General features: G+C 37.9%; 1 protein-coding gene across 3 annotated transcripts in view; it reads right to left on the reverse strand.

The window, feature by feature from the left end:
* The window catches only part of TMEFF1 (transmembrane protein with EGF like and two follistatin like domains 1), a 162,654-nt gene that overhangs the window by 56,093 nt on the left and 92,980 nt on the right, over window positions 1–13,581 (reverse strand). For all 3 annotated transcript variants that reach the window (XM_070749075.1, XM_070749074.1, XM_070749077.1), the window contains exons 2-3: window positions 7,968–8,077; window positions 5,454–5,583 (exon numbers count right to left, since the gene is read on the reverse strand). In XM_070749075.1, coding sequence (XP_070605176.1) covers window positions 5,454–5,583; window positions 7,968–8,077 — 240 coding nt within the window. The remainder of the gene's footprint in view (window positions 1–5,453; window positions 5,584–7,967; window positions 8,078–13,581) is intronic.

The raw sequence follows: 13,581 nt of genomic DNA on the forward strand, positions 1-13,581 counted from the left end.
ATAGGGAGGTATATAAAATGAGACAGAAGGAGGCGAAACAGATAATATACGCTGCTAAAGCCTCAAAAGAGGAAGAAATTGCCAAATCTGTAAAGAAGGGGGATAAAACCTTCTTCAGATATATTAATGATAAGAAGAAGAAAAACTGCGGCATCACGAAGCTTAGTACCGGGAATAATACATGCATTAATGGGAATAAGGAGATCGCTGACCATTTCAATAGCTACTTCTGTTCAGTTTTCTCAAAAGACACCTTACAAAATAATACTATAGAGGGATATAGCATTGCTTCCAGCTGTACGGATTCAGCTCCAGTGATCTTAGAAGCCGATGTCTTAGAAGAACTTGAACGATTAAAGATAAATAAGGCAATGGGTCCAGATGGCATCCACCCCAGAGTTCTTAAAGAACTCAGATCTGTCATTACTACCCCCCTGACTGATTTGTTTAACCAATCCTTGTTAACAGGAGAAGTTCCTGAGGATTGGAGAATGGCCAGTGTTGTGCCTATTCACAAGAAGGGCAGTAGAGAAGAAGCTGGTAACTACAGGCCAGTTAGCTTGACATCAGTTGTAGTTAAAATGATGGAGACTCTACTCAAAAAGAGGATAAATCAGCACCTAAAAAACAATAACTTATTGGACCCAAATCAGCATGGCTTTACTGAAGGCAAATCATGTCAGACTAATCTCATTGATTTCTTTGACTATGTCACAAAGGTGTTGGATGAAGGTGGTGCTGTGGATATTGCCTACCTGGACTTCAGCAAAGCCTTTGATACGGTTCCACATAAAGAGCTGATAGATAAATTAGTGAAGATTGGACTTAATCCCTGGATAGTTCAATGGATTTGCAGCTGGCTGAAGCGTAGACATCAGAGAGTTATTGTTAATGGCGAGTATTCTGAGCAGAGTCAGGTTACAAGCGGCGTGCCACAAGGGTCTGTTCTGGGTCCTATTCTTTTTAATATATTTGTGAGTGACATAGGGGAAGGTTTGGTAGGGAAGGTTTGCCTATTTGCCGATGACTCTAAAGTGTGCAATAGGGTTGATATTCCTGGAGGCGTCTGTAATATGGTAAATGATTTAGCTTTACTAGATAAATGGTCTCTAAGCAATGGAAACTGCAGTTTAATGTTTCCAAATGTAAAATAATGCACTTGGGGAAAAGGAATCCTCAATCTGAGTATTGTATTGGCAGTTCTGTGTTGGCAAATACTTCAAAAGAAAAGGATTTAGGGGTAGTGATTTCTGACAGTCTCAAAATGGGTGAACAGTGCAGTCAGGCGGTAGGGAAAGCAAGTAGGATGCTTAGCTGCATAGCTAGAGGTATAACAAGCAGGAAGAGGGAGATTATGATCCCACTATATAGAATGCTGGTGAGACCACATTTGGAATACTGTGTTCAGTTCTGGAGACCTCACCTACAAAAAGATATTGACAAAATTGAACGGGTCCAAAGACGGGCTACAAGAATGGTGGAAGGTCTTAAGCATAAAACGTATCAGGAAAGACTTAATGAACTCAATCTGTATAGTCTGGAGGACAGAAGGAAAAGGGGGGACATGATCGAAACATTTAAATATATTAAAGGGTTAAATAAGGTCCAGGAGGGAAGTGTTTTTAATAGGAAAGTGAACACAAGAACAAGGGGACACAATCTGAAGTTAGTTGGGGGAAAGATCAAAAGCAACATGAGAAAATATTATTTTACTGAAAGAGTAGTAGATCCTTGGAACAAACTTCCAGCAGACGTGGTAGATAAATCCACAGTAACTGAATTTAAACATGCCTGGGATAAACATATATCCATCCTAAGATAAAATACAGAAAATAGTATAAGGGCAGACTAGATGGACCATGAGGTCTTTTTCTGCCGTCAGACTTCTATGTTTCTATGTTTCTATTATTAAAATCTCATAGCTCACATCTACTTGAGGCAATGGAGCAATTTTCAACTAGAAGTCACAGGTACTAATGAATTTTGTTTTAACATTAAGTGTTGTGATAATAAAATGTTCCAAATGTTGTGAACTCATAAGGTTATTGCACTAATAGTTAAATAAAGTAAATAACAAGAACAATAAAGCCATATCTCTCTTAACATCTTAGGAAAAAGATGTTAAGAGGTCAAACAAACCTTGCCCAAGTCTGTCTATGCATCAGAAATATGGAGCAATGAAAATTAATTGCATGCCACTGTAAGGTAATCTGTTAAGTGAACACAGCCTATTGACAATAATTGAATACTCATATAGTGTATGGAAAGCCTCCTAGTTTTACTGCCTATGAATAGTAAAACCTGGTTTGCAAACCTTAGTTGTTATTTGGATTTGGAAAGTTGCAAGTTTTTGAGCTTGATTTTCATTTCTTCAGTAGAAGAGACTGTACTTCTCAAATGCATATAGTATAAATTAACCAATAAGAAGTACTTTAAGTATTCAGCATAGAGACACACAGCAATCACAACAGAAATTGACAATATGTACTGATACTATGGTATCCACAATAGCCTTAATTTCCATAAACTATTGAAAACTTTAAGGACAGATTAATTTTAAAAAAGGCCAATTCTCACAAGATTAACAGCAAGCATTACACTTCATTGTTCATGTACAAGGTTCAGAAAACCCCTATGTTTTTAATTTGAAGACCTTGTAAGATACCAGCAAATTTAGTTATTACAAAGGATTATATTTTTTTTAAGCCTATGACCTCATGCAAGGTTGCACAATGGTTACCATCTTCTCCAAAGAATACTAACCCAAGTTACCATATCAGGGAAGGAAAGAAGAGAGACTGCCTAACGTTTTAAGAAATATCATCTATAAAATATCCTTTCAGCCTCCCAGCCAGTGCAGCCCATTAGATGGCACCAGGCTGAACAAAATCTGGCTGAAACTTCTACACAATAAAAAGCTACAATGAACTGTGAGCATGATTTTACTTTCCCTTTAGGCAATTATATTATTTGAATTTAATTCAGTCTATTTTATCATCCAAATTGCAAAAGAACCAAACAAAGCAGTTTTAACAAACAGCATTCAACTTTGCCAGAGAAAGAAATAAAATAAAACTCAAGGCTTGTATTCAAATAGCATACATTAATGATATCCATGGGGGGATATCAGAGACTGTGTGGCTACTTGGTTCATCCCATTAGTATATGGATGCTAGCCAGTTAGTGTATTTCCGATTCAAGAGTTAAAATAGTATTTAAACTAGTTTTGGGAGTAGAAAGTCTGGTAGACATCCATTTCCATTCTGCTTCAATTATAACTCATCAGGTTTCAGCCTTCTTTCTACCCCAACTAAATAGTTTTATTCATCTTGCGCTAATCCACTGGGGAAAGGGATGGCACTATTTTTATTATATTCTCTAATTTAAGAGACTCTTTATAATATTTATTTTATTAAAGTGCATTTTTTATCATCATAAGTATGTTTGAAAGCCTATTGATTTATTCTCATCTCAAAAGGTGCTCAAATTAATGATACATTAACTGTAATCTAATTGACAAGAAGATGAAAGCAGTATGAAAAATAGATGGTGAAATATTTTATTTTGTAATCAAAGATTGATTGTGTTCAACAATAATAATACAAATGAAGCCAAGTTTAAACTTTAATCAGCACTTCTCTGATTAGGCCAACAAAGTTACAAACTGTTGTGGATGGCTCTGGCCCAGCTCCTGCCCCAGGGAATGGGGAGGTAGATGCAGGGGAAACTTCAACATGTCACAGCCCTGTGTTATTGCCGACAGAATCAGTTCAGAGTTTAGTTTCCTTGGACGAAGAAGAAGGTGGGAGTGACTCGGCAGAGGAGGGCTTGGCACACAGCCAAGGCAGTCAATCTCCCTTATCTTCCATTGATTCAGATGACGACGTTTTGGACCCACGCAAGCGCGGAATTATGCGTAGAAGAGACCAAGTAAGAACATATTACAGGAAATAAGGAGGGTCACCTGTGTTTGGGTGGGGCTCCAGTAATTAGGGCTGCTGCTATAAATAGCAGCATGTGGGTTTGGCCATTGTGGAAGAATATCTGATCGCAGTTCGTCAGGAATCTTGTGTGCTGGACTTTGTTGCTTTTTCACGCCTTTGAAACCAAAGCAGAGCAACATGTATGTGTGTGTGTCTCACTTCGTTGCTTAAGGGAAATTGTACAGACTACCCGGTTGTTTTGGGAAGAGTGCTCTTTGCAATACAAAAAGAGTGCTTTGTTTATTTTGAATTTTGTGATAAAGAATATTGTTTTGAATTTTCAAATGTGTGTGTGTGTGTGAAATTTGTACCCTTGAATTTTCGGGAGGCTCCTACCAGAGAGCCCGGCAGAACACAAACATATAGCAAAAGAATAAAATCATCTTGCAACCACATATAAATTAAATACTAAATATAGCTAAAGCCTATAATAACTTAAAAGGATTTAAGACTGCTAAATATTTACACAAATAATACATATTTTAATGAAATGTCATCATTTGTGCAATAATAATTAATCAATAAACGTAAATGCAATAATATAATTGAAATAATTGAAAATAACTTTGACTAATGTTCTATGCATACAAATTCCTCTAGATTAATCTCCAGTCAGGTCAATAAATGGAACACATTTCTCTCTCTCTCTCTCTCTCTCTCTCTCTCTCTCTCTCTCTCTCTCTCTCATTCTCTCATGTTTTCCTCTATAAATAACTACATAATGAAAATATTTTAATATACATATTTTGCATGACTATAAATACAGTAGAGTACTGTAATTATTGTTTACCGTATCATCAAAACCCACTACTTTCATATACACTGAATATCTAACATCCTGAACATTTATACACTCCTCAAAAATAATAAATTGCATATCTAACTATTACAGATAGCACACATATAAAAAGTACCACTGTAATAATAAAATATTGAGACAGCAAACAAGACCAAAATATGAATAAAATGTACATTAAATTTAATGCATGTCTATTAATATTCCAATCACTTCTTCTGCATAAAACTTAAATGTTTTGTTCAGTTTTCTCTTATCCCATAACTTAGATTATGATTGTTTTAGCAATTTTAACAACGTATCAAATATTAAACAGCTATAAGTTAATAATGGGAGCTTTGCCACTTTTCTGTTGCAAAGAACAGCAATCAAATCTCTGCTGCTCTTTCAGAGTAAAAAATTGTATCTATTAAAGAGTACATATTTTGGATATCTAAACTGCAAAATCTTTAAGCCTCTATAATTTTAACTGATGAGCCCTCAAAAACTAAGAAGAAAAACCTACTGCGTATTTTCTTCCAAACTCATTTTGGCCACACTGAAGCAGGTTTCATTGCCTCAACCACTGGAACAGTATAGCTAAATCCAAAACTTCCAGATAGGCAACTGAAGGAGAGAGGCATAAGGCAGGCAGCTACTGAAATGTACATTATGACATCACGATGCAAACTCACCTGAGTAACATGACCCTCTAGCAACCACTGTTATATCTTTTTGATGCTTGCAAGCAGCTCTTCTGAGAAAGCATTCGTTTTGATAGGTGTCTCCATTTGAACCACAAACAGGAATATAATTTGTATGACACTGGAAAGAGAGGGAGGGATGGAAAAAAGAAAGGGAGGAGGGAGGGAGGGAGGAAATTTATGTTAATCCATGGATAGATACAATCTAAAATAATTCTTCTGCAGAAGTCCACAAGATTTAAAATGTCTACTTGAAAAGAAGACAACATTAAATTTAAGACACTCCAAAAAAAGAGGTAAGATCATGGCAGTGCGGGTAAAAGAGAGAAGTAATTAGAATTAATTACTAATAAAATTATTAGCCTATAACAGTGATGGTGAACCTTTTTTCCCTCGGGTGCCGAAAGAGTGTGCACACATGCTGTCATGCATGTCCGATTGCCCACACCCATAATTCTATGCCTGGGTAGGGTGAAAACAGCTTTCCTCACCACCCACCACCCCCAGAGACATTTCGGAGCCTGGAAATGGCCTGTTTCTCAACTTCTGATGGGCCCAGTAGCGTCTTGTTTTTTCCTCCCCAGGCTCCAAAGGCTTCCCTGAAGCTGGAGGAGGGTAAAAATGCCCTCCCCCATCCACCCAGAGGCTCTCTGAAAGCCAAAAACACCCTCCCAGTGCCTTTGGGCGAGCCAAAAATCAGCTGGTCTAAACACACATGCATGTTGGACCTGAGCTAGGGCAACAGCTCGCATGCCAGCAGATTTGGCTCCGCACACCACCTGTGGCACCCATGCCATAGGTTCGCCATCACTAGTTTAATAAAATAAGATAGATTTAAAGAATTATTTGATTGGCATATACCAAGCATTCTTCCTCATTCTCTCAAATTGTTTACATGTAAGTTTACAAAAAACACATGCATTCATTCCCACCATCCTTCCCACAGAAACAACCAAAAATACTAAAATGGATCTGCCCTTTTTTTCAAGGGGGAGATATTCGTACTAGAAAGGGATCTGTAAGAAAGCAAGTAAATTGAGGTTAAAGTAAATGATAACCGAATAGCACATAAGAAAGAAGCTCTGCATAAGCATTACCAAAAGAATTAAATTCACAGGGCAAGCAGCTTCTCTCAAACAAGACCTAATTTTAAAAGACATCCATGCTTTTCAGCAGGAAATCTTCAGCCAATTCCTACGTTTTCAGCAACTTCTGTTCTAAACTGGGAATAAAAAAGTTTTCTCTCAATTTATAGAATTATTTGGCAGGAAAACAGCATTTTTGTCAAATATAGGATCTGGAAATTACACATGGATTAGACTATAAATAATCCATAGAATTTGTTAGAATAGTTTTTAAAAATAGTTTAAAATAAAAGACACACAGCCACAAGCATGTATAGAAAATATTCCTAAATGGTTTGTCTTACTAAATTATGTCACAAATTTCTTACTAAAAGGCATGTATTCACACATTCACAAATACCTTACCATTATGAATGTATAACTTTTGTCTGCGACATATAATACAGCATTGAAAGAGAACTTCAATGAAAAAAAATGGTTTCTGAAAATTACTCTTCAGCAAATGTCTGTGAATTTTGAAAAAGGCATAAAAAGGAATAAAAAAGGCAGTTTTGCAAAGATGCTATCATACGATTGCCTGTAATATGTTAACACACCTTATATTTTTAGCATATTGGACACATTTTAAAGAGTTGGGGTTTAGAGCAATCTGCAACGTAAAGGATGATATATAAACAAATCAATTTATATGTACTAATCTGAAGAAAGAGACAAGGTAAAGGGATCAATCTACAAACCAAAATGCAAGTCAATATTTAAAGATTCAAATTATAAGGCATGCATGTCTACAAAATTATGCAACAACATTCCCACAACATATTGCAATTACAGGTAATTCTCTCTTAATGACTGTTCAGCAATCATTTGAAATTACAAAGATGCTGAATGGACATGGCCCATATTCGAATGAATGACCAATGGGATTGCTTAACAACCACAACTAAGATTGGGTTCGCTGAGAGAAGTGATGATGTATCGTCTCACTTAATGACCACTTTGCTCAATTATAAAGATTCCAGGCTCAATTGTGATTGTAAATCAAGAATTAAAGACAACTAATATTGTCTTTCTTCACTTTATGTTTATGTTAAGCTTCTAAAAATATACTAGTTTTAATTTTTATTTATAAAAGTATACATTTCATATTAAAAGATAAGTTCACATTTAATCATAATAATAAAGAAAATGAAAAAAGGCCAAATTCATTTGAAAATAAAATAACTTCAAAACGTTTGACCATAATGCTTGGAAGTCTTTCTCCTTGTCTCTTTATCAAAAAATAAATGGACTCAAATTCAGTTCTAAAAAAATATGTTATACCACTTTATGTATTTCCAAGAATCAAATACTCAGAGTGACATATTTATAATTATCTCAACAGTTCAGTTTATGCCCACTCATAAACATGAAAAATTCTTACCTGTAATTGGCATACACATTTCCAACTTTCTCCCTCTTCCTTGCAAACACCCCCATATTTACACGATGATTCGTCACATACTTTCTCATCCAATTCTTTAACATTTAACTCTGAAAAATAAAAGATTAAACATCTGGTATACTGTGTGTTTTCAGAAATATGAACTAATTTTGCTGTACTGATTAAGGAGAAATGCATGTTAATAGAAATATGTATAATGAAGCACTGAAATATTTTTTAAAAATACTTTAATAAAAAGCATCTAAGAAGCTGCAATTTTGATGAATAGAGTCTGTTGAGTAGTTATAGTGCTAAACTATCTCCCTGCATTTTGCTGTTCATAATCAATGGATCATAACTTGCTTTTATTCAGGTGTGCCAGAAGTAAACCTTGGAGAAGAGTTGACATCTTAGAGAGGATTTAAATCTGGGCATGGAAAAGACAGAGCAAAGATGATAGGAAATATATTAACTATTTCTTTTGTCTATCTATTTATGATGCCCAGAATCAAAGCTACCTTGTTGTTTGCCCTTTAGAAAATAATTTCTGATCATATGTACCCTGCCCCTTCCCAGACTACCAGTTTCCAGCAAGATGTCTCATCTGGTGCCATAGTTGGAACATCACAAGTGTGAAGTAACAAGATAAACTACTGTAGATGATTTTTCAAATAAGGCTGTTGGAAAGAAAGTACTACCAGCATTTGCCATCATATACTTCCCTGAGTCTACAAGCAAGATTATAGTTTTCTCTTTCAAGGAGGAGTTGGGAAGAAACCTAAAGTCAATGTAAACAATAGCTGCTAACTATTAGAATAAATGAGACCCAGAAGTGTATCTTGCAGCAGCTTACGTCAACTTGACATAACTTGTTAACATCTCTGATTTATGCCCAATATATTTACTGTATGATACAATATTAAAGATGACATGCAATTGCCAATATATTTTCCCTGTTAAACTATGAGCCACAAAAGTCTGGGATTCCTCAGAGAAAGATCAGTATTAATGAGTGAGCCTCATAGAAGGCTATTTATCACCGCCTAGTTCCCACCCACCGACCGTCAATTCAACTGCAATAGGGTATTCCACTGATAATGTGCTTAGTGGATACCTAATGGCAGTGATGGCTAACCTTTTTGCCATCACATGCTAAAAGCAGGAGCATGGGAGGGGTTGCATGCTTGCGTGCCCACACCTATAATTCAATGAGCCCTGAAACTCCCCATGCATGTGTACGTGACACCCCGCTCCCCCGTTTTTGGCATGTGAGGGCCTGGTAGGCCCGTTTTTTTGCTTCCCAAGCTCCAGAGACTTTCCTGAAAGCTGGGTAGGGTAAGAACAGCCTCCCCACAGAGGCCTTCTAGAGATCAGAAACACCCTTCCAGGGCCTCCATGTGAGCCCTTTACTTACTTCCAAATGGGCCAAATGGGCCACATGGAGACTCCTGGAAGGGGAGGGTGGTGTGGCCAACCGAACATCAGCTGGCGCATTCCTTTTCAGCTGGGAAAAGGAATCCTCAATCTGAGTATTGTATTGGCAGTTCTGTGTTAGCAAAAACTTCAGAAGAGAAGGATTTAGGGGTAGTGATTTCTGACAGTCTCAAAATGGGTGAGCAGTGTGGTCGGGCGGTAGGAAAAGTAAGTAGGATGCTTGGCTGCATAGCTAGAGGTATAACAAGCAGGAAGAGGGAGATTGTGATCCCGCTATATAGAGTGCTGGTGAGACCACATTTGGAACGCTGTGTTCAGTTCTGGAGACCTCACCTACAAAAAGATATTGACAAAATTGAACGGGTCCAAAGACGGGCTACAAGAATGGTGGAAGGTCTTAAGCATAAAACGTATCAGGAAAGAGTTAATGAACTCAATCTGTATAATCTGGAGGTCAGAAGGAAAGGGGGGACATGATCGAAACATTTAAATATGTCAAAGGGTTAAATAAGGTTCAGGAGGGAAGTGTTTTTAATAGGAAAGTGAACACAAGAACAAGGGGACACAATCTGAAGTTAGTTGGGGGAAAGATCAAAAGCAACATGAGAAAATATTATTTTACTGAAAGAGTAGTAGATCCTTGGAACAAACTTCCAGCAGACGTGGTTGGTAAATCCACAGTAACTGAATTTAAACATGCCTGGGATAAACATATATCCACCCTAAAATAAAATACAAAAAGTAGTATAAGGGCAGACTAGATGGATCTTGAGGTCTTTTTCTGCCATCAGTCTTCTATGTTTCTATGCTGGAGCTGATCTACAGCAATGGCTCCCTTGCCAGCAGAAACGGCTCCACGTGCCAACTGTAGCACACTTGCTATATGTTCCCCATCACAGCCCTATGGAGAACTGAAATGTATTTCATCCTGAGCTGAACGCATATGAATGAATGCTGTTCCATATAAGACAATGTCTTTTTAAGAAAATGTTGGTCCAATGTTAGACAAGAACCATTTTCAATGAATCTATTTTGCTGTGAGTTTCTTAAAAATGTGATATGAAAGACTATTCTGTTATCCAAATAAATCCTCTCTTACCTATCCGAATGAGTTTACTACCTTAGCAATATCTAAAGCACTGTGTGTGTTTTAAAAAATTCTGTAGTGCATACTGAAAATGTTCCTGGAAGGTAGACAGTTTAAAGCTGTGATCTTTACAAAGGCTTTTATTTGCAAATACTTGTAATATATATGCAGTTATTTGGTACCCTTGAAGTTAGGATTATATTTTAAGTCACTTCAACTGTCAGAATGTATTTATCAGAAAATATACACTGGACTTATATATGTATATATTTTTCACTATCTGTTTGCCACACAGATAGTGTGCCTTCCACTTGATCTTGAAGTATCATTGCAAGAGTTTGATGATGTTCTCTCTGGTCCTCCAGGTCTTCCTAATTCTAAAGGAACACCAAGTAGCAGCACTATAGATATCTCCTATGAATCATTACTGCTGGAAACAGCTGGAATGGCTGTATATCACCAATTAGCTCTTCCTGGCTGTGGGAATCACAGTCACCCACTCCCACCTATCACTGCCTCTGCACATCCCATTTCTCCCCTTTGCGCATGCCATTTCCAACCTCCGTGTGCCCCATTTTTGGCCCATTCCAGGCAGCCGGGATCATTACTGCCACCTATCACCGCCACCTGAAACGGGCCAAAAATGGGGTACATGGCCAAAAATGGGGTATGCAGATGTGGCAATAGGCGGCAACAGTGGTAATGGGTAGTGGCAATCCTCGCAGCCTGGAACAGCTGATCAGTGGTATTCCAGGAGGCAGATCTAATTGCCAATCAGCTGCTCATGTTGAACCAGGCTGTGCTGAAGCTGACCAGGCTGATTGCTACAAGGAGGCAAATTGCTGGGAGGCAGAGGCAGATTTTTTTAAAAATCATTTTTTTCCTCAAAAGCTAGGTGCGTCTTATATTCCGGAGCGTCTTATACCGAGGCCGGCAGGTGGAGGCTGGTGGGTGTGCAGGGCTTCAGCAACATTTTCTCTATGAAATACACATACAATTCCACCTTCTTTTATGAGGGGGGAGAATGCATCTTATACACCAAAAAAATACAGAAATAGTTTATCTATCACACATTTCCTCTCACACTTCATTTCCTTTCAAATCCTATTCTCCTCTGTTCCAATCATCTGCTCCTCTCAATCCTCCATTAAGTATATCATCTCATCTCAAGCAACAAGGATAAGCCTGCATACTTATTGCTGCTCTTAAAGTCAGACCTGAATAACTGCTTGCTAATGGGAGCCCAAGTATCTGTGAAGATGCTCCTTTGCCTATTTAGGGACCATATTTGAAAATATGGAAAGAGAAATGTGGTGTAAAACTCATCCAATAAGAGTCAGCAACCATGAATAAATAAAAATGATTGTTTGTTTTTCAAAAGACAACAAGTCACTGGTCCTTTGTATCCAAAGAAGCCAAAAACAAGCATCCAATGACATATAGGTCTATACAATGTTGACCAATCTTAACATTAATATACAATACATTGAGTCCCCAATAGAGATAACTGCTTTAAAACTGATAAGAAAAAAAATCAGACATTCTTCATGGTTTATAAAATGTTATAAACATAGTATACTTCACCGTTAAAGGGTGATGGGAGTTAGGCAGCAGAATTACACATTTGTACATCTAATCTAAAAGGTTGAATCATAGTAACTGGAACAAAATTTGTTAAACTGAGAAGAAGTCAAAATGAAAAATTAGTTAGGCAGTGAGTTAGAGAGTCGTTAAAACTCTTGCCATACCAACTTCAGGAGCTTCTTCAAAAATGCATTGCAATATGTCAATGAAGTCATATTGATTTAGATGGTACCCTTTGTTATCCTCAATCTGGATACCACATTTTTCCATCTAGTCTTTTACTACTCAAGATAGAAATTCTATAGGTATTTAGTCACCAGCAACAAATCTAGTTTGAGAAATCTGGATTGCTTTGTTCTATGATTAATTTGTTTTAATGCCTATCCATCCATCCATCCTTCCATCCATCCATTCATTCATTCAAGTTAGAAGGGACCTTGTAGGTCATCTAGCCCAACCCTCTGCTTGAGCAGGAACTTTAAATCACCCCAGATAAATGGCAGTCCAATCTCTTCTTGAAAGTCTCAAGTGTTGGAGCATTCACAACCTCCACAGGGAAGCCGTTCCACTAGTTGATCACTTTCACAGTTAGAAAGTTCCTCCTTGTTTCCAGGTTAAATATCTCTTTGGACAGTTTGATTCCATTTTTCCTTGTCTGGCTTTCTGGTACTTTGGTAAACAGCCTGGCCCTCTCCTCTTTGTGACAGCCCCTCAAGTATGGAAGACTGCTATCATGTCTCCCCTGGTCCTTCTCTTCACTACAATATCCATGCCCAGTCCCCATGGTATTCTAATGAGTTTTTTCTCAGGTATCCTCATTACATCATCACACTTCAAGTTTCAACCAAATCTGGGGCTCAGACAACATCAGCTATGACCTCTGAATAGCCTTATGAGAGTCTGACAGCAGTCAATAGAATACACAGAAACAGGAAGTTCAAGGGCAATATTAGATTAGATTAGATTTATATGCCGCCCCTCTCTGGAGACTCGGAGTGGCTCACAATAAAGGCCCAAGAGCAGGCATAAATAACTCACTCTCCACTCCATCTGATCAGCTACCCAGGACCTCAAACACAGGTGGTCCTGGGTCAATGGTCAATAAACCATCTTTCCAATCACCCTCCATGTTTCCAGTGTCTTTTTCCCTGGATCTGGCTTAAAGGTGCTTATATCTGACCCGCAGGGCCACCCTGGAAACCACAAAGAACCAGCCCGTGGTGCCTCTGTCAGAGAAAATGGAGATTGAGAGTACGGCATGTCCCCACCCCCCAAGCTCTGTTTTTGCTGGCAGACAGTTGCAGGAGGCCATCACAGCCAAAAACGGAGCTCGGGAACCCATTTTTGCTGGCATAGTGCTTAAGCCAGCACAGGTGTTCCCAGCACGAGTGACGTTGATCTGATCATGCCCTAGCCCCCTCCCTAAACACAACACTGACATGGTCCTCAATGAAATAAGAGTTTGACATAATTGCCTTATTACAATTGCAGTATTTTTTCTGGAAGTTT

This window comes from Erythrolamprus reginae, chromosome 3 (genome assembly GCF_031021105.1).
Source record: "Erythrolamprus reginae isolate rEryReg1 chromosome 3, rEryReg1.hap1, whole genome shotgun sequence".
Taxonomy (NCBI): Eukaryota; Metazoa; Chordata; class Lepidosauria; order Squamata; family Dipsadidae; genus Erythrolamprus; species Erythrolamprus reginae.